The following is a 22,497-nucleotide window of genomic DNA, read 5'->3' on the forward strand; positions in this document are numbered from 1 at the left end:
ACTTCCTGCGGTAAAATAAGCTTCTATTGCTCTGGAGCACACGGAGCCTTATTGAGGCCAAGCAGCAAAAGACTTGCTGACACTGAATATGTGGCACGAGTGGGCTGGCAGTCAGTGAAGTTTGGCCCCAGGCTGCCACGGTTGCTGCCCATCCTTGGATGACTCGCCCAAATAGGCCAGAGGGCACAGATAATGGGCAGAGTTTTCAAACCTTCTTTTGGTGCCAGAATGTCGGAGCAGTCAACAATGATAAATCCTCACCTTAGACGGACACACAGACCTCATTGCATGATACAGAAGACTGCGAGTTGGCTGGGAAGTGAATAGAGATGGGATGGGCCAACCGGGCCGCCAGCAACTTCTGACCAACAGAGAGCAAAATAATGAAGTTCCTTGAAGAAAAGAGAGAAATGGGCTCAATCCTCTTGAATTTTATGTTGAAGAGGATTTTTTGGTGAGATAATGGTTTAACCAAGGAAACAGTTTTGGAGCTAAACCGGAAGACTGGAACAACTGTAAAACATGGCAGTGACAGAAATGCAACTGTACCACTGAGGCTACAACTCTTGTTTTTGTTTTTTAATTTTTTTAAATAATTTTTCAATATTGCCTGCCTCTTTAACTCCGGTCAATCCGTAAAAACTGTCAACTAGTTGCTGCCACACAGTGTCTTTACTTTTACTTCATTCTCCATTTTATTGTCTTGTATTGTTTTCCCATTTTGCACCATTAATTCGGTCAACACGTTTTTGTCAAAGGAGGAAAAGTTTGAGCTTCTCTGCCGAGCCATTACAATGTAGCTGATCAAGTCAACAAGTAGCATTAGGCTAATGCTTTTGCCAGCTAGCAACAATGTAACGTATAATTGAAAAAGCTCCAGTTGAAACAGGGTCGGGATCCTGATGGCACACTTCCGATGCTGAAGCCAATTTATTTAAGTGCAAAATTACTCATTAATTTTAATTGAAATATACACAATTATCCCTATTGATTTAAGTAAGTTACTAAGTTTAAATTCAGTTTAACTGAGTTAAATTTTTGCAACAGATATCTGCTTAGCCTATATATTTAAGTGCATAATTACTTATTAATTTGATATTAAATATCCAAAATTATCCCGATTGATTAAAGTCAGTTACGAAATTTTAATTCAGTTTAACTGAGTGTAAATGGTGCAACAGATATCTGCTTAAACCTGGATAGACTCATTTAAACCTAGTTTTACTCATTTCTGGTCAGAGCAAATCTTAGATGAATTAATTGAAACCTTGTTAATGCAACCCAACCTTAGCGTTATCAATCAACGTAACATACATGTTTTTGGAATGTGGGAAGAAGACAAAGAACCCAGAGAAGACCCACGGCAGCACAGGGGGGAACTTGGAAATTCCACATTGGTAGGCCGCAGCCTAAATTCAAATTATTAGTCATAGAGAATGCTTTTTCAGTTCTTTAAATAATCTATGCACTTCTGTGTATGTAGAAGACCCTTCAAATTGTATGATTTGGATTCCATGATGATGAAATGTGGAGTATAGTACTTTGTATGTTCGAACATATTAGCGAGTATGTTCAAACATGCAAATACATTTGAACATACTTGCAAATGTGTTTGAACACACTCGCGAGTGTGTTCGAACGTTCAGTTGTGGGCTAAATGTTACAAACCTAGTATATTTTCCCATAATGCCACAGGGTATTATTTGCACATGCACAAGTCAATAACCCGTTGCATAATGGGGAACATTTCTAAGCCTAAATAATGCACTGCAGAGATAGTATTAAACTGTAAAGTTTACAAATAAACAATGTTTTTTCATTTATTTATTAATTTTCCAATATATTGTTGTAATGTGGGCCAAATGCTTAAAAACAAAAACAAAACATTTTTGTCACTTGCACATGTGCAAGTAATACCCCGTGGCATTATGGGAAATTATGCTATGTTTGTAACATTTAGCCCACAAATATGTTTGAACATTACTCGCAAGTATTTTACTCCACATTGGCAATTCCACGCTTCCGTAAAAAAATGACTACTGTGAATATTCTCTTTTTTCCCCCCAAGTTTAGCTGGAAATTTTGAGATTACTGGGTGTTGAGCATTTTTTTAAACTTTTGTTTATTTGTGAATAGTACTTGAATCCACTTGTGTCACTGAAAGAAAAAAAAAACGTTTTAATCTGCGCATTCTAGTCTCTAGATGTAACATCTTGTAATGCAGTCCAGTATTGTATACAGTTTCGATGTTGGATGTCACGGCTGTAGCGAAAGACGAGTAATTAAGGTAAAAGTGCAACACTTTTAAACAAAGGGTTTCATGAGCTTGACAGCTGACGCGCCATTTCATGACAGTGGTCGTTAACATTTCATCATCTCGTATATTGTTTTTTTCATAGGTACAATTTCAAGTTTGCACAACTTGTTAATGGAACTTGCAAGTTGAATGTAGCATTTTGATGTCCACACACTGAAAAAGTGAAATAAAAGTATGTTTCTACCATGAGGCAATGTTTTGATCCCCGGCGTGAAGCTCGAGTGTCAGTGAAATCCCGTTAAAAGAGGAGTATAGTTCAAGAAGTTGAAAATGTAACTTTTCCCACTTGCTTAGGTGAGCATTTCAGCTAATTACGCACAAATCCCTCACGCTCGCAGCTCCAATCCACCGGCGCCGCTGTCTCGGCAGAGGACAAAGAAAACAAAGGAGACTGACAAACAAACAGTGAGTGCGGGGAGAGAAAAAAAAACGATCTAAAAGGAAAGGAAGCTTTCTTTCTGTGTAGCGGCTGAGCTGGATGACAGTGGTGTTTAATCAGTCGGTTTCTGCTGCGGCGTCAGAGCGAGTGGCCCCGGCGGAGCGGCCCTCTGATCAGCGCTGGGAGATCGACTCCCCGCCAAGACGCTGCCGCCCCCTGAACCTCAGGTCAGTCCTTGGTGGCTGCGTTTCAGTCGGCTGTCGCCATCTCCTTCGCTCATTAAGACACAATATGTGTCTATGTGGCTTTCTGCACATGCGTGTGTTTATGTTTGTTGCAGTATGCATATGTGTGTACAGAGAAAAATGCACCCCAGGACTAGCCTAAAGGGGATGAGGATTCCCGACCGAACTTGGATATCTACCAGTGGGGGGAAGGTTGTGTGTGTGTATGGAAAATGGGAGATGCAGAAAGACGAAGGATGCATCAAGTGACTTTGTGCCTCGGGGTCACGCGCACAAACACACACACAATGGGTGAGAAGAAGTTGGAGCTGAGGAAGAGTAAACAAGAGCAGACTGTTAAGATCTCAGTCTCATCAGGTGCAGACTGTAAACTAATCACTAAGGCATCACATGGGGACGTTGAGCTTAAAGGTTATGCGTATTGAGAGGTGGAGAAAAAAAAAATCTGCCTGAAACTTTTCTCCTCTTGCCTCCTCGGGTGCCACCTTACGTGATCAACTGCTTGCCAAAAGGTCGTGACCTTTCACCCTGATGTAAAAGATTCAAATTGATGCCCGCCTCGGTTCCTGTGCGATACGCGGGCTGATTGACTGGCACCGGAGGACCCAGCGTGGCGGTGGCGCTCCGAACGGCCGTCAGGACTGCGCCTGTCTGTCGCCGTATGCTAATGTTGGCCTTTAAACAAATTCACCAAACGCACTTCCAGCCTGGTGTGTTTGTTTGCTTGCATAAATGCATATGATTCTCATTCCGTGGCGAGCATTTGCTCTGCCCCAGACAACAACGCAACAGAGTAATGCTATAAAGTTCACAGAGTCTATTAATTTTGAGGCATCTGAAACACATCTCAGTGTTTGTTAGACCTGCCGGCACGCTTCATAAATAACGAATAAACAGTGCGGGCTCGCTTTATGGACGTGACTTTTGAGTTAGAAAGACACTACTTGTTTCCCTACTTGACTAAACTAGGACATGCAAAGAAACACACATGCGTGGCACATGGGCATGTGAGAAGACAAGAAACAAACAAGGCGGATGAGTGACAAAAGTTGAGCAAGGAGAAGTGAACAAGCGACTGGTCGCATGTCACGGAGAAGACTGAAAGGTAAATGCACGTCATAGGGTTTGTACAAGCATGGAAACACATCTACAAGCACTCCTGACGTACAATGTGCTTAATTACCAACAACAATGGACTCTTTTTAACAACAGTTCACTTCAGGTTAAGTACAATGCATAACTGTACACTGTAAGATTGTATGACGGTGAAAGTTTTGACTCAACACAGGTTATTTCATCGTTGGTTTGTTTTCCAGGTGGGCATTCGGCAGACGAGCACTCTGCGACTTGGCTGTACTCAAAAACGCTTTTGTACTCCAAATTTCCCCTTAAGTTCTTGCACAAATCGAACGGGAGGCAGAATGCTGGGGTTGGGATTTGCTTCCTGATTTTTTTCAAGCATTTTATTTCATGTATTTTGTGATGATATCGATCACGTGACTATCGCGTTACATGTTGAGTTTATTGCCCAGCTATCACAGGTTTCCAGTAATTACTAGATCCTGACCAATCTGGACTTTTTTTTTTAGTTCGATGCCATTTTTTGATTAACAGATTATCAATTAATAGATTCATTTTTACCACCAATGCAGTTCAACGGGCATCAATTATACACAGATTTAGGCTATTTGCATGCTCGCCTGGTCTCTGTTCTTTACGGATTGCCGCTTTCAACTGTAAATATACAGTTACAAAAAAATAACACGGTTCCCAGAATGCATTTGCGTAACGCAAATTTCATTATTACACGGAATACAGGGAGTCCTCGAGTTACATCGTACGCAACACCTACGTCGTGTCGACTTTACGACGACTGTGCCTCGTCCGTAGCACCTTCTTTTTCATTAATTTCCCACAGTAATCACGCTCTTTTAAAGTTATTTAAAGTTGTGCTTTTGCTAACTCCAGCAACGGACGTCCCTCGAGCAGGTCCGCTCGCCATCAGACGCGTCACATTTCCGTTTGAATAAGCTCCGCTCTGCCGTCCGTCAGCAATGAAGGTCCGCGCGGAAACACGAAATATTGGTTCCGGCTCTTCCAGGTCGCGCAAATGTTATTATTTTTTTTAAATTACTGTACATGTACTATGTATATGTAGAATTTAATGTAAATAACTTTAACTCTTTCACTGCCAGACGTTTTCAGAAACTGGATGTCGCCAGTGCCAGCCGATTTAAGCATTTTGACTGATCTTTCAAGGTCCACAGAAAATGTTGTGTTTGGACTATGGAAACACACATACTACCAAATGAAAGATTGAACTCTCATCTTTCATCAAAGTTTGTTTCTACCTTATTCCGTTCTTCAGTAATCAACAATAGAAAATGGTTACTTTCACCGAAATTCTCTGTTTTGAAACAAAAAGCGGAGAAAAAGAGCTTTTTGTGAAACGATGTTATTTCATGCACTCTAGTGAATTGTACACTTCTTTTTGTCCATGAATGATGCCACAAACACCTAAATAGTGCTTTACTTCTGTAAAACGCTATCACCAACAACGAAAAAGTGTTTTTTGGTTGCAAAATACGTTTATTTCCATTCAACAGTGTAACAATTTCGCAAACTATTTACAAATGTGTGCAACTGTGGTAATATTTACAATTATGTGGATGTTTCAAATACAGTTTTTCTTTTTGTAACGCTCTCCTGCGTGCAAGGAGACGGAGCAGGATTTGCACAACAGATTAGTTTCACTTGCGATGGCTCCTTTCGCGTGCAGACGTTACACTTTCTTGACGGCCTTTTTTTCCGGGGAATAGCAAGTAGCAGGCTGTACCCACTCCTCCGATGAATATGGATTGGACTCGGGGCACTCTTCGTCCTCTGATTGAATTGTCTGCCTGAGCGTGCTCGGTTGTGCTCCGCGTTTTCCGGTGTTAGCATCGCTAGCCGGTGAACCTTTATGACGTCGTCATAGCCGCCGCGTCAGCGCTTCCAACTTCGGCGTCAACCTCGGAGTCACCATCATCATCATCGATGATGATCATCGTCGTCATCAATGTGCTCTTTAGCGTTGGTCGATGCTTTTCGTCTTTGAAAAAAAATGCTCGAGCGTGAGCTGCTTGCAACCGGTCGCCATGTTCTCTTCCCTTCCCCAGCCATTGTCCCCTCTAGCTCCGCCTCACGTCTTCTACTGACGCCTGCCCAATCTTGTCAAAAGAGAGTCATTGCTGCCATCTAGGGGCCAAAAATAGTCACTAGGCTAACTAGATCTGCTTGAAACTTTCACCACAGCTGGCCAAGGCTTTCCTCCACTTGTTTAACGGTGAAATTCGGCTTAAGTCGAAATTCGGGTTACATTGCCCGCGTAGGAACGTATCTCGGATGTAACCCAAGGACTTCCTATATTTAAGGATACAGATTTATGGTACAGATGTATGTGTAATAAATAATGAGAGCAGTCTTGTGTACAACTGCTGTAAATTCAAAGGAGTACGAGTCACTCAACATGCGACACACCTTTTTAGTGTTCAATCAGAATGTGCTACATTTTGTTTTGTTATGTATCAAATCTGTCTCATTTGTTGTCTTGCAATGTGTATGCTTCTTCTTTTGCAACCAGGTCACTCTTATGAAAGGATAAATTAAAGGGGAAGTCCAAGCAAGAATTTTCTTTTCAGTATGTTCTACACAGCCGTACTAGTTTAACCACGGTATTCTGATTAATATTGCGTTTGTGGAATATGAATTAAGCATAAAAAAATACCCGTTTTTATACATATATAAATAAAGATGACTTGACATCACATTGCCTGAGGGCTCAGATAACGACCAATTATGGTTCACCTGTTTCCTGAGTTTGGTCATGTGATGTTCGCAAGCTGAGCCATGATTGGTCACTGCCTGAGCCCTGAGCAACTCTGATGTCATTTCCAAAATGGCCGCCCCCCTGAGATGGATAAAAACAAGTGGATTTTGCTGCTTAATTCATATTCTACAAACGTTATATATTAATCAGATTGCCATTTTTACACTAGTGGGGGAGCATACAACATAAGACATTTTTGAGTCGACTTGTAAGGATTTCCACCTGGCTAAAACAAATATAAACACAATAAAAATAAAACACTAAACTGCACGTTTTCTAGTGTTTTTCCATTGCACAATACACGAATAGGCTAGCTAGCAACATTTACAAGAAATTACAAGTTTGGTATGTGATTTATCCCGTTTTCAGTTTCAGTCAATTTTTTTGACATTTTCCTGATGCCATTGCCAACCAAGTGCCAAGAGTTCGTGGGAATGAAGCAAAATGAACATACTGTTAAAGTAATATTGCTTTAAGTGCCACGATTAAAAATAAGTATTCTAACTAAGGCAGTGCAGATCGTGTACCTTTGTTGTGGTTAGTGAGTCGTTTCACTTTTTCAGTAATTCGTATAAAACATTTTGGTTCACCCGCCTTCTCTCTCTCTCTCTTTCACACACACACCTACACACACACACACCTAAAGGTGGTGGGTGGAAGTGGGAGGATAGGGTGTGCGTTTTGCTGTGGGCCTTGCAGACAGGGCGATCAAAGGCTCCTCAGTCTGTCTGCTAACGTAGAATAGACAATAGTAAAGAGGGCCCGCTTTGATTCCGGCTCACTTTTATTGATCACAGAAGAGCAGGGATTGAAATCTGAGAGACAACCGTGAACCCCATTCATCTTTCAGCTATTGCTTATATCCAGAAAAGACAGATCAATGACACAAGTTTCTCTTTTAACTTTTTGTTTGTCCCAGAAAAAAAATAAAAAATAACAGGTCGGCTCCTTGGCTGTCTATCAGGTGATGCTCCGACTGCTGCTGCTTCACCACACAATACCTCATCTTAAGTAAGATGCTTCAAGAAGTTAACGTTGAAAACTTGCTTGGGATTTGCTGACAGCCCTTGCCCTCGGCCGTGCTCTTTCATTGCCCCTCTGCTGCCTGCTCAGCAACCTTCAAACCACACTTTTAGGATGTTTCGTTTGATCATCCTTAGTGGAGGTACAGTCGCTGTAATTGGGGCGCGGGGAGGTTTGGCCGCAGCTCAGAAAGGAGCGTGTGAATGAGGAAAGCCAGCATGGCCAAGTATACAACAGCTCCCGCCCACTTGCCTCTCTCACACGCCGTTACAAGGCTTGTCGGCACACAAGGCCTCAGCTCATCTCTGTCTTGACTCCAGCGGCAGCTGTGTTTAAATCCCTCCTGAGAGGCGAACTGCCCGGCTTAAATTTGAGACCTGCAATGAGTTTATTGCCCTGGCTTTTACTGTTATGAGGTGAGACACAAAACTGCCTATGAGCTCAACTTGTGTGCAAGGGAGTGATGTTTTGAATTTAACTTGGCTGGTAGTTAAAAAAAATAAAATAAAAACAGTCATGTCAAGTATGATGGTCATTGGAGAGAAAATGATGTTGCGTAATGTTGCATGACTATACTGGATTGAATGTATGACTTGGAACGCATCTCAAGTTAGTGAGGGAATTTTGGTTAAAACATGCAAAACGTGCCTTTTAATATCTAATTTGCTTTGGCCAAGAGAGCAAATAATCGGACCCCTTCAATGTGCATCTGGTGCGGTGCCTTCATCTTTAAGAGTGACTCTTTAGGGCCTGTTTAAGTTGAGCTGACAGATGTGGTTATTTGGGGACAGCTCATTGGCAACTTTATGGCCAGAGTGCTTATTTTACTAGAGCCAAGCACATGTGTGTGAGACAGTGAGGGAAATCCTTTCGGAAGTCTGGCACAAGGCTGAAATATTGGAGACTTAAAAGGACATTAAACCTTCTGATGCTTATCGTCGATACACAAAACTGTTTTGTCCAAATAACTTTAAAAAATTGCATTTCTTGGGAATAAAAATCATCAGTTCGTTTTGGATTGCTTACACATCAAATGTGACAAAGGGTGCTCTGGTTTGGTTTGCAATGTGCAATGATCACATTTAAGAGATTTAAGATATTGATGTGAATGTCAATTTAAAGCAAGAATGTCCCAAAAACTTTTCTCAGAGGGCTACATACAGAAAAATTGACCGATGCAAGGGTCACTTCAACATGTTTCTCAGTGGTTCTTAACTTGGGTTGGATCAAAACCCTGGGATTCGCTGAGGTCAAGAGACCAGACTCAAATCGTGATGATACGCCCCATCACTTCATACTAAAAAGAAAGTGGTCGGACGAATATGTGCAATATAAATTCATGTATAACGGAACGTATGGTGTTCCACAGGGTTCAATTCTGGGGCCTCTGCTGTGTTTATTGTATTTGCTGCCCCTGGGCTCCATCTTAAGAAAACAGCGGTGGTTGTTTCAAAGTGCTCCATAAATAGTTGAGTTGAGTGATAACTGCAGAATTTGCCAAGTTGAGAAATTTGGTTCGGGTGTGCCCACTATCCGCAGCTGGCCTTCGTGGAGACATACCAGCGTGTGGGTTAAAATCCAGATTGGAACATATTTTTTGCTCATCCGGGGGAAACAAATGTCAGGAACATGCAAGCTCATCTTCATCAGTTTCTACAGCCGGCCTCACTTCATAGGCGGATGTCCTTTTGGGGCTCAGCCATTTTTTAAGTATGCGGTGAGATTGGTGGAGTTACGACTACGAATGGCTGAGTCCGAAGCTCAGCGGCTACATGCTACATGCGCATGTGGAGCTAGGAATGAGCATGCATGACGCGGTTAAGGCAGATTGATTGACGCAGCGACAAAAGATCTTTGAATACGCCTTTAAGTTTTATTTAATATATGCCGCTAAAAAATAGACGGAGGGCCGCAAATGGCTCCCGGCCTGCAGTTTTGACACCACTGATTTAAAGTCACCCGTTATAAAATTGAGCATGTCTCCATATTTCCGAATGCTCTACATTACGTAGTAAATAAACACTTGGAGCCCAGTAAATGGGACATTTTCTCATCTTGTTAAATGGGCACAATTGTAGCCTGAGGATAAATAGTAAAAAGACATACGTCGGAATGTGAAACAAGGAGTCAAGTGTGACCGTGTGTCTGTGTGTGTGTCCACATTGCAGCGACCCAGCCCCTGTAAAGCTTCAGACTTGGGTTCAGGTTTCTTTTGAAAACCTTTAAGACAACATTTGTGTCCACTCCTTAACAGTTTGTGAAACTGGCCATTCCGGAAGGCTGAAGTGATGCTTCCAGTTTCGTTTTGCCAGGCAGGATTTTACAAACCTCCTTTAGGGCTGCCCAACAGACAAAGGAGGAAAAGTGTGTGGCTTTTAAGAATGCCACTTAGCTTTTTATTTTGGCTGAGCTCACTGCAGGCTCCTTGTACTTTAGCGTGCCCCCCCGTGCCGGCCTGGTGGTTGTAGATTAAGGACATGCAGAGCAGAAGTCAGTCATTACGCCAGCGTTTTTGCGCATACACATGCTTATTAGGTGTGGTGTTTAGTACGTGTGTGCCTTCACATATGTTTGTGTATCGGGCAACCATGACGCCAGGTAGCCTGCTGGGGTGTAAGCAAGTGACTGAAAAATGACTGCAAGGACAGCCTTTCCTTTATGCAGACTTTTCCCCGGAGAAACGATCCTGACAAATATCGTAACCCGAAAACCGAGCTCGTTTCATTCCAAATATGAGTTTAACCTGTTTAAAGTTTTATAAGTTCAAACAATAGCAGCTTTCAAATGATGAACAGGACTGTGCTGCTGTTCCCGGCTGTGTTTGGAGACTGTCCCTGGTGATTCTCCTCTCCCAGCAAACTAATATGTTTGAAGCTCAGGCTGCCATAGTCAAGGATGCGCCACAAGCTATTACAAATGTGCACTCAAGTATTGATATTCCAGACTTCTAAAAACAAAACAAACAAACGGGAAGGGGGGTGGAGGGGGTCGATGGGAAATCAAGTCAATGTTCTCTGGAACGGTCCTATTTTTTTCCCCCCTCAGAACATTTGAACATCACCTGGGACAAATGATGAGCTGAGAGATCATCTAACTACATAAAAAAAAAAAAACTCTTACATCTACATATGCACAGACACATAAATTATGCTTATGAATTACCACAGAGATATTTAAACTCAAACCCTATTTTAAGGTTGAGCGAAGGCCTTGCTGATTTTCTCTTGTATAGTTCTCAAGCTGTGAGCTCACAAATTTACGGAGGCCTTTCTGCTCTGTTGATACAATTTTAAAATTGGCATTTAATGAATTATATTTGAAATAAAGCCTTTAAATATCAGAAATATGTCTGAATGAGTTTGCAATCAATTGTTGTTGTTGTCATTATGTATAAAACAATTGTGTAAGGTACTTTGTTATTAAGGAGTCTATGAATCCTTACTACTACTAATAATAATAATTAGTATATTAACTATCTAATAGTTATGCCTAAAAGTATGGTATGCTTAACAAAATATTTGTAAATATGATTAGTGGGAAAAAAATTGCCGTCCTGTAATAACGTGTACAAAGTATATTATGGTAACAGTATGATTTATAACTCTTGATTTATTCAATGGAGATTAATTGTGCAAGAATGGAAAAGTTTATACTTCTTCATACTCCTTTTCGAACATGTAACTATGTATAAGCAGGTTATTGAATACAAATGATTGGGCTGACTGTTTTCCTTTCTCTTTCGTGACTTTTTTTTTTCTCTCTCATAAGTGTACTTATGAGAACACTTCCTTTATTTTATAAATGTCCAAAATAAACACATATGGAAAAAAATTGCGGAGGAATTGCCAACTGATGATTATTGCATTAATTATCAGCAATCATTTTCAAATATGCACAATTTTACACCCCTCAAAAGCCAAAAACAGCAATGTGGTGGCACTTAAACTACATATGTAAAAGTATGCTCATTGAAATATTTTTATGTAATTTACATTATTTTAAACAATGAAAGCTAAGCAGATGAAGAAAGTGCAGTGAAGATTTTTCACCACAAGATGGACTTAGGGCTGCACGGATAAGGGATGAAGTGTTTGGATAACATAACACTGGTCAACCTTTAAAAATCACAGCAAGACAGATCAACATATTCATTTTTCTATACTTTGAAGCAGAGGAGCAAATGGGGGAGGGACTAAAGAAGCTGGGCCGGCAAACCGTGCGTGTATTCATTCCAGATATTTACTTCTGTTTGTTTTTACTGTGTTCAGGGCTCCATGGGAGCAATTTTTGCCACAACGAAACTGAACAACAGTCCCTGTGGAGTTCATTATGGCGAAAGACCCAGTGCCCACCCCGACGCTCCCCTTGCCAACAGGGATTCGGAGGACCTGGAGACTGGCGAGAGGGTGTGGTGTTGGTGGTGGTGGGGGGGTTTGCTGTTACTCACGGGAAACAAGGCATCATAACCATTTTGCTAATGACCTCAAACACAACAAGAACACAACAGAAATTAGCAGAAAGGCTCCAATGAGGAAGTTTGCTTCTGGAGCAAATGTCAAATTGTTTTTCTTTTTTACATTAGACTCCCAAAAAGTATAGAAAGCTAAAAGAAAAAGTGTCTTTTCCTGGGCCTTCATCAAATGTAGCTCCCTATAGTGTAAGCGCATGGCAAACCGCACACAAGCTAGAAGGAGTCAGAAAAAGGAGGCGAGGAAGCAGTAAAATAATTGCCTGTTTGGCGTCTCACATCCATGCCTTGTAATATTGTGTCGTAGCTGTATCCCAGAGCAAGCTGGTTTGACATTAACTTTAGAGCCACACTATCCTGGAGGCCTCCGCACAAGCACACATGATCAAACTCCTAACTCCAAGATTTAGTGCGTCTGCTCATTCGGGATTGAACTCAAGAGTTTGAAATGAAGTGAGCAGATGTCTACATGCCTTTTAAGCAAACATTACCTCTGGAGATGAGTGGAAGCATGTCGACGTACTTCACCTTAAGGCTAGTACACAGGGAGCTGACAGGGATGTTTTCATATGGCAACTCCTGCCCTTTTCTACTTTTCATCATTTAAGAGGGTTTTTACGCTTCAGAAGCAACTCAATGGGATTAACATAAAAGACAATTTCCTCTCTGATGGAAACGTGTTCCAAGTATCTTTAACTTGGATCAAATGTTTTTTGGCCACTGGAGGGCATCGGAACAAGTTGAGGGCACGAATGAACAAGTAAAGAAATAAAGTATATCTGGAAACGGTTTCTCTTACAGTATAATAATGGCAGCCAGGCAGCTGGATTTACTGCACTAAGGGTTTGTAAACGAGGTCTATTTTATCATGAGTTGTGGCTGGTTTAAAAATGAACAAAACCAATCAGCAGCTAAGGAGATTAAAGTTGCAATTATAGTCTTGCTTTAGATATGTCAAAAATGAAAAGTAACAACTACACTCTAAAAAGAGTGAATTATGAGTTCATTAAACTTAATATAATCACTTTGGATTAATTTAATTCAATCGTATATTAGCACTTGAAGCATTTGTATTAAGTTGGTCAACAATTCTCTTGTTTAATAAATTGGTTAAACAATTATCTTTTTAGAGTGTATAGTATGGGCCATTTAAATGACAGCTTCCAAAGAAATTTACATGGATACTGCCAGTAGAGTGGTTTCACTGGAAGTGACTTTTTTTTTTAAACAAGTTTTCTCATTTTCACAATATTACGTACCTCTGTTCAACTTTTGTTTGTGCCAATTATATGCAGTCCTCAGACAACAATTTAAGGTTCCTGCACATTTTGTTTTTGGGCTGATTAGCCTGCATCAAATACAACAGGCAGAATATAACATGTAATGACTAAACAATGACAAGCTAACTACAGTTTGTTTTGTTTTTTTTTGTCTCAAAAATTAAGTAAGGAGTAAAATAAAAAAATAAAATAAATAAAAGGAATACTTACAGGCATTTCCTGGAACTCCCAAGATTTGGCCAGAGGTACCAGTAAACTTTGTTTGGGCATGATGTGTGTGTGTTACTATACAAGGTTACTATAGTTAACAAAAACAAACAAAATTAAAAAAAAAAACGTTTTAACAAATAAGAACAAAAACACAAGAAAAAAAAAAAGAGGAAGAAAACCAATTGAGACTACATCTTATGTTTATAAAGCTAATTACAATTACTGTACAGTGAATGTCCAGTTCATCTTTGTCAATTAATATCATACTGTACATGAGCTTTCAGGGTTCATTTTAAATGTATTTATTTCAATATTGCTCATTTAAGTCATCTGAGAATTGTTGTTTATACAATACCGTTGTCACCATATATCTGAAAAATGTCAACAACAAAAAAAGAAGTGTTGTTTATTTTATTACACAATACTTAAGTCACCATATATTTGAAAAATGTCAATTAAAACAATCAAAAATTAAGTATTTTGAAAACTAAAAAATTGTTCTTAAGTTTTTTAAGTGAATAAAAAAGGCAAAAGAAAAACTACGTATAATGAAAAATCCAAAACTATTATAAACCTGGTGTGTGTGAACGTGCGTCAATGTCAAAGTACACACTCAAATAGTCAGGAGAAATGTTAGAGCTTTATTGCATTCAGCTAAAATACATGGCATCGGTGGGGCTCTTTAACAAAAGATGAAACCAAAACAACCACTAGCCGAACCATAAATAACGCCAGTAGAGCCTATTATTTTACTTCTGGGAAAACCCCTCGACTCTCCAATGAAACAACTTACATAAGATGGCCTTTGGAAAATGTAACCGAGTCAAGGTAAAATAATGGGGCACAGTAGAACCCTGTGATACTTTGTGCGAAGAAGGATTTCACCCTAATAAGAACCGCCATAATCCCCAGTACTATGTATGCTTAACAAGCCCCTTGTGAGGACTTACAAACGACCTCCATCTCATTGTCTGTGCACAAACAAAACATAATACTCAATGCGTACGCCCAACTTCAGGCAAAGCGATCCGAGCAAATGGAGCAAAGTTGATGCTCAAATGTACCCATTTTAAGGCCAACAGCAATGGAAAGTGAGACATTTCACTTTGGAGATTTAAAAGAACAAAACAATCTTGTCAATTACAATATATTTCTGACTGAAAACATTTATTAATATGGGAAAAATCTCTTATGGAGGTTGTAAGTGACATCGGCGCTCTGGCGCTGTCAGTGTAAACGTAATAAGCAAAAAAAAAAAAGTTGTTACAGTAATGTTTGCGTTGAGGTGCTTTTTTTGTGTGAAAGGATTTAGGAAAACAAGTGTGGTGTTTTGCTTGTTCTTCTTGAAAGACTTCTACTCACTGCTTTGTATGAGGAACTCACTTGCAATTACAAAAAGTACTGAAAATGTTGGTGCAACAGCATGGTGGGTGAAAACAATCATCGAGATCATCACTGACATTGAAAAAGTTTTACTTTGGTAGCGGAGCAATGAATTGTGAGTGAAGTATGATTGCAACCAAAAATATGATGTTATTAAGCTATACCATTGTAAATGTTCTGTCTGGGCTTTGAATGGTGATCATTTAAAATACTGCAACTAATCCAATAAAGAAAATGGGCTTTCTGATTATGCTGAAGTCTTACCATGCCTATCACTGGGATGTAAACACGTGTTAGACATGAATGTCACACTACTGTAAACCCATTTCATGCATTAAAGCACCTCTTCTTAAACATGATTAAAATGAGAAACTTTGCTATGTGAACAGAGGACAGGACAACTCAGGTAAATGTTACACTATTCACAATGTACATCAGTCGGTTCTCACGAGGACTTTGCAGGATATTGGACAAACAGTAATACACTCCATTTAGGGAAGAACCCACAAGTAGGTTGTTTCCAATAAAAAGAGATTCCCTGACCACATCACTGCTTTTAATAATATGCTGGCAAGATAGAGTGTAACTTTTCAGCATACTTGCCGTGTTTCATCAGGACTGTTAGAAGCTAAATCTGCTGAATGGACGACATTTTGAACAAAATATTGTGCATATAAGCTGCCATGAGATGTACATTGAATGGACAACATACAAACAAGGCAAACTTCTGTCTCTTCCAGAGATCTCTGTTCCTGCACATGAAAAACTTACTCAGCAATGTCCATCAAAGTGTTGGAGCAATATAGACAAGCTTCCTGGCGGGTAATGAGCATGTTTGCTTATTGCCATTCCTGCTGCTCCCAAAGTCTTAGTCAAACCAAGAAATAATACTTTGGCAAACTGCTTTTCTTTGGTTATATTTTCTACTACTCTTTTAAGGCTGTCAAAAGTGAGACAGACTCTTAAAAGTCAAAGCACGAGTGTCTAAGTGACAAACATTCAAAGCGTCGTGTAGCCATTTGCCCGTGCTGTCCCACCCGCACAGCACTAGTCGGCCCTCTGAACCCAACTTGCTTTCCAAATACTGTACATCACCACCCTTGCAGGCCTCCAGTACACTGTAAAAAGTGCACACTTCCATCCAAACCTTCTTCTTACATCTCAACTGTGGGAATCCTTTTGCATAAGCCTCTCGAGTCATATTTACTTTCACTTTACTTTACAGTTCCTGTTATATTTTACAGCATTTGTTATGAAAATGATTGCTTGTAAACCATTTGGGGCCCTTCATGAAGAGAAAAAAAAATACTAAAGCGACAATATGAACAGTGATTTACAATAGACAGATTTGAAGGGGGGCGTGGGGGGGGGGTGTTCTCATTTCAGCATGATGTTTACCTTGCACTGGAGGGATTTAGGCTGCCAGTCACGTTTACATCCTCCTAAAACCATGTTATAAATGCTGTCCCGCTTATCACATTGCGCTCTGGACTAAGTAATTGCATAGAAGCAGATAGATGTGTACACGTCCAGCATGGAAATTGAGGAGGGATGTGTTCTACAAGCTATAGTTTGTGCAATTCCGGGGCTTAGCTGCCCTGCGTCTGGTTCTGCATGTGTTTGGCGATGTCGTACACGTAGGTGATGTCGGGCCTCTTCTCCGGGTCGGGGTTGATGCACATATCTACCAAATTCCTCAGCTGATGACAAGGGGTGGTTGGTTTGGGAAGGGAAAAGAAAAGAAAAATAATGGCATTAATGATGATTGATGATGCCATTTTTTTCCCTTCAGATTTGAACAGCTTCTGAAAAAGGAGTGAACCACATCCAAAAGACAACGAGCTCTTTCCATTATGGTAGCAACAAGGCAACAGGTAACTGGACTGAGCACACTGGTTGGCAGAATTTTACTCAGGTCCACACAGACACACACTGCTGCCACTTCATTGCCAGCGCTCACACACGAAGCCAAGCGAAGCGGCTGATTGGAGCAGATAGATAGACAGGCTCGCAGGCGGAACAGCCACCGCCATCATTAAAAAAAGAAGAGAATAAAGGATGCAGAGGAAAGGGGAAAAAAACACATCTACGCGAGGTCGCTATGGTAACTGTCTGCCAACTTCACGGCTGCTGTTCCACGGCAGTGGCTCGGACGAGTTCTCGTCAGCCACTGTGTGCGTACGGGGGGTGCCGGCGTGAGAGAAAGATGTAAATTCAGATAGTCTGAGAATTAGCACTGCCGGATGGAGGTTTGGGTGGGGTTTAAAAAAGATGCAGATATGTAAAATATTCATGCGCTTCTTTGCATGGCGAGAGGGGTGGGGGGGAAGCGGTGGAAAGTGTCAGGTGGCGGGTGGAGGGGGAGCGAGTGCTGGTGAAGGGAGGCAGGGGGGGGAGGAGGTGGAAGCATAGACGGAGATGGTTAAATGACACAACAAAGATGAGCAGCTGACAGTTTGCTGCCGATCCTTCAGGAGCATTGTTTACATCCAGACAGGCGCTGTAGGCGCCCCCCCTCATCTCCTTCTCTCCATCAGCCTGTCTCGCGCTCCATCATTCGCTCACTCTATCGCTTTGTCTCCCTATCTGCGGGATGGGGGTGACACGTGGGGCACGCTCCAGCTCTGAGCGGTGGGTGTGCAGAGAGGGAGCTACTGTAACAAATACACGCTTGTGCGACGGCTCATGCACATAAAAAACACACGTGCAAAGACATGAAACGCCATGCAATTAGCCTTTGTCAACCTAATGAACTAAACACCAAAGTGTAATGAAAAGCGCTCTGCAGGAGTTAGTGCAGAAACTTCTAACTACCCACCGTGGACTCGTGTATGCTGACACACGGGCAGCAAAGTGGAGATGTGGTCATTTAAATGCACGTAATGTCCAGCATGCTTTTACCTTCGAGGCCCATTTTCGTGTGTGTGAGTCCATAAACACATTACTTTCAACGAGTCATTAATGTAACTAACAAAGAATTATAATAATAATATATATATATATATATATATATATATATATATATATATATATATATATATATATATATATATATATATATATATATATATATAGGTTTTAAGGTTGTGCTATGTTCAGGAAGCTTTTAACAGTCTGCAAAGAGAAACCGAGGTACAATATGTTATTTGCGCTAATAGGGGGATTATTTTTTTTTGCCTTCCTAAGAGGCAGGCTTGTGGTTTCTCTGCTGCTTACAAAGTGAAGCAAAGCGGTCAGTCAAAGAAGACAGTAAAATGACAGACACACATGACCCTGAAGTGCAAAACACAACAACTAATAAGTAAAAACTGCAAATTTAAAAAAACCACAAAAAATAACAAAACACACCAAAACAAAAAACAGTCAATGAAAAAAAGTAACTAAACAACAGCAAATGGAAAAAAATAAAATAAACAAAGAACAAAAACAACAGCAAATTACAAAACACAAAAACAAGCGATTTGGAAAATAAATGGATGAATGAAAAACAAAAAGATTCACTCAAAAAAAAAAAAAAAAGCTGGTATAATATAATTATAACAAATTGAGGCAAAATGGGACCGATACACTAATTCGATCAATGTAACCCAACCTTCTTGGTTGTATTTGCACTGGGGGTGTGAATTGCCTAGTACCTCTCGATTAAATTCGTATCACGATTCATAGGTCACGATTCCGATTAATCCCGATGTGAATCTATAAATTGATTACTGCGATTTTTTTAAAACTCAAATTTAGAAAATACTAATCAGTAAACTTGCACATGTACACTGTAAGATTTGTATGAAAATGTATTTATTTATCTGAAAATTCAGGCTTATAACTGAGCCACTGCATTTAACAGGTTGCAGTCTGTTTCATGTTTGAACAGCACTGAAATATAATATTAAGGCTTAATGTTCCATTAATATAATATTCTTCCATGCTTAATGTGTGAATCCTAACCCTAAGTAAGACGTTTTGTTGAATATTCCCATAAATAATTTATGTTTAAAAATCGATTCGGCCGCATATTGAATCGATTCGAGAATTGGGTGCTGTAATATAGCAATATATTGCCCAATCTATTTTTTCTAACACCCCTAATTTGCACAACGCAAGCCCCAAAAAATTGGGTTGCTTTGAACAAAAAAAAAGCCCAGGAAGTTGGGCCAAAGTGACCCAATTAGTCACTCTTTTTAGAGTAAATACAAGAGCAAATTAACAAAAGACAAAAACAAAGGTGTTGTGTTTTGGACTTCAGGGCCACCGTACAGATCTCATTTGAACGCTTCACCACAAAGAAAAACTACACTCTTCTTCAGAGATTAACAAACATACAGCAATTTTTTCATTCATTCTTATAACGTGAGCTTGTGCCTCCCTGTAGTATCTAAATATATTTGCTGTCAACATTTTTCCTTATACACTGGGGTAAAAAAAAAGTATTTGGCCAAAATCTAATAGGAAGTCTATGGGAAACTGGCCAAATACTTTTTTGCCCCACTGTAAGTATGCTTTAATGCAGCAGCCTAAACAATTGTCTAATTTCTCCATAGAAATATTACAATATATCAAAGTTCTTGAATAGAGATTTGAGACAAATGTAAAAAAAGGCTTCCAAAAAAAAAAAAAGACCCCCGCATAGCCAGCACACAGATGCAAAAAGCAGAATATTCACAAACATACACACACCCACGTCACAAGCAATCAGCTACCATGCCATCGTTAACCGCAGCCTGACTGCATTACATGAATGCGCACCAAAGAGGCTTTGGTGAATTACGGTAGATTATTTAACATTTAGTTAGGGAAACTTGACACTCACGCTCATTTTGTTTCACCCTAGTCTGAAGCACAGACAGATGCTTTTGATATGTGGGATTTCATTTTCAAACGGTTAAAATCATGGCCTTTTGATCATAAGAGTACATGTCATAATATTACAGGGTAATACACTGTGCACTTTGGATGGATTTCAGATGTTAAAAAAAAAAAAAAAGCCAATACAAATCAAAATCAGTGACCTGGCATAGAGAAAGGAAAAACTAGTTATTGTTGTGTAACGTGTTGCTTTACTGAACATGTTAAGATCCATGCATACGTTCTCACATATCCTGAAATCAGTAGAAATATTTGCGTAAATACAAACCTATCACACAGTACTAACTGCAAGTGATGTGTGACATTACTTACTTCCTCTGAGTAATGATCTGATGGAAGCGGAGGGTAGTCGCACTGCTCTATCTTCTTACAGAGGGAGTAGAGGTTCATCTTATCTCCATAGAATGGACTCTGTAGGGCTGCCATCTGAAAAATGCAGACATGAGAAAACAGTGTGAGGACAAGAAGGAAAGAATGTGAACTGGGGGGGGGGGGGGTGGTAACTCACTTGGGGTGAAATGGTACTCAAAAATTCACAGCTCGGTATGTGCCAAAGTAATCTAACTATGATGAAACAGAAATGTACTCATCGTAAGCCTCTGCCTTCCTTTGAAACAAACGTCCGCTTTACCTGGAAATATTCTATTTGCACATTTTCAGTTAAAGCAGATATCGTAATAGTCGTGACATCTGCTAGCCAGAGGCTGACTTGCAACTGTATTTTCTTTTCCTGTAGTCCATTCATCAATATGTTCCCTGTGGGGTCAGTGTTTAACCAAATGTGTTGTACCGAAAAAGAAAAACACACAAAGTTAGGGCTGCAACTGTTGATTTTATCAATCAATCGATTAATTGATGAATCAGGATATCTAAAAATAATATTTTTTTAGTAGCCAGGCATCGATTAATGTGGGGCAATTTTTTTGAGCATAGTGTGTTGATAATAGGTGGGAAGTTTTTTTTTGGCACGACGAGTAAGGTTAGTTGTGGCGATGCACAGTAGACTGTTTGCTTTTAAGGATGGATGCAGTTGCTTGTAGGCGTTCAATCGTTTTCCATTGCATAGTATTGGGTATTCTCTAAGTGTGCTATCGTAACCTCTGATCTATAATACACAGATTATTATTATTTAAATGCACCTTGAAATATGGGCTTAAATGGTAGGGACGTTAGGGAGAAATAGCTGGACGCTGGTAGACAAATTAAAAATCAACAAAATTCAAACAGAAGTTTTCTTTTTAGTGAGTGCACTGTGCTGCATGGAAGAGTTTGAGCTGAAACAAAAAGTGGAGTGGAAAAAAAGAGCCATGAGGTGAGCTACAGGGATATCAGACTTTGCTGGAGCGATGGGAAAAAAAAATACATACTCTGGAGCCCAGATGCACACAAGCACAGAGGGGGGGAAACAGATGTGGATGGTAAAGGCAGCAGGCAGGAGAAGGAGACTTTTACTGCTATGTGTAAATAGGTAAAGAATTTCTACAGCATTCTTAATAATGGAAAACGGTGCAGTTTTGGTTTTTACACATTCTTTCTTGTACTTACAGTAGCTGATTGTATACATCTGAGTTTCAATTCAGAAGTACGTAAGGAGGTTGTTCCGCATTAAGCAAGTTAGTTTTCATACATAATAGGGAAAAAGAAGGCTCCGTCTGCTGACGAAAGGTGCAAAATAGCCGTAGTCCTTGCAAAAGGAATGAAAACATATTTCAGGATATTTACCATACTGTTAAATAATATGTGTGTGATTCAAACAGCAAACAGGTTATTTCCAAAGGTTTGTGTCAGGCAAATGCATCATATCAAGAGTAGAGGTGGTTTAAAAAAAAAAATATCTATTTGGCGATATATCGCGTGGTATTACAGTGCGCATCGTTTTTGTATCAATTCAATATGCGGCCAAATCGATGTTTAAACATCAATTTTTGATGCAAATTAGGGTTAGGGTTCAAACTTTAAGCATGGAAGAATGTAATATTAATGGAACATTAAGCCTTACTATTGTATTTCAGTGCTGTTCAAACATGAAACAGATTGCAACCTGTTTGTTAAATACAGTTTTGCAGTTATAAGCCTGAAGTTTCAAATAAATATTAAATACGTTTTCCTACAAATCTTACAGTGTACAAGTTTACTGATGAGTATTTTCTAAATTGGAGCGAGCAAAAAAAATAAAAAAAAATTTTAATTTAAAAAAAATTAAAAATCGCATTAATCGATTTATATCGGGATTAATCGGTATCAGATTGAATCGTGATACGGATCCAATCGCCAGGTACTAAGCAATTCACAACCCTAATTAAGAGGGCAGCTGTTAAAAAGCCATACAGCGAGCAGGGATTTCAGGCTGCTGGTGTCTCTGGTGTCTCACTGCAGGATCCTCCACGGCCTTGCAGTTGTACAGAAAAAGCTCTAGTTTTGTCATCCTAACCAACCTCACGAGGAGAACTTTTTCTTAGCT

General features: G+C 39.9%; 1 protein-coding gene across 2 annotated transcripts in view; it reads right to left on the reverse strand.

Moving 5' to 3' along the window:
- Positions 1-266: 266 nt before the first annotated feature.
- The window catches only part of nek7 (NIMA-related kinase 7), an 85,320-nt gene continuing 63,089 nt past the window's right edge, over positions 267-22,497 (reverse strand). Inside the window, exons 9-10 of one of the 2 annotated variants that reach the window (XM_077584503.1) lie at positions 20,349-20,462; positions 267-392 (exon numbers count right to left, since the gene is read on the reverse strand). In XM_077584503.1, the coding sequence (XP_077440629.1) occupies positions 282-392; positions 20,349-20,462 (225 nt within the window). In that variant the 3' untranslated portion in view covers positions 267-281. Of the gene's footprint in view, positions 393-14,411; positions 16,874-20,348; positions 20,463-22,497 lie in introns of those variants that run through there. The other variant, XM_077584502.1, reaches the window with a different exon arrangement.

This window comes from Vanacampus margaritifer, chromosome 13 (genome assembly GCF_051991255.1).
Source record: "Vanacampus margaritifer isolate UIUO_Vmar chromosome 13, RoL_Vmar_1.0, whole genome shotgun sequence".
Taxonomy (NCBI): Eukaryota; Metazoa; Chordata; class Actinopteri; order Syngnathiformes; family Syngnathidae; genus Vanacampus; species Vanacampus margaritifer.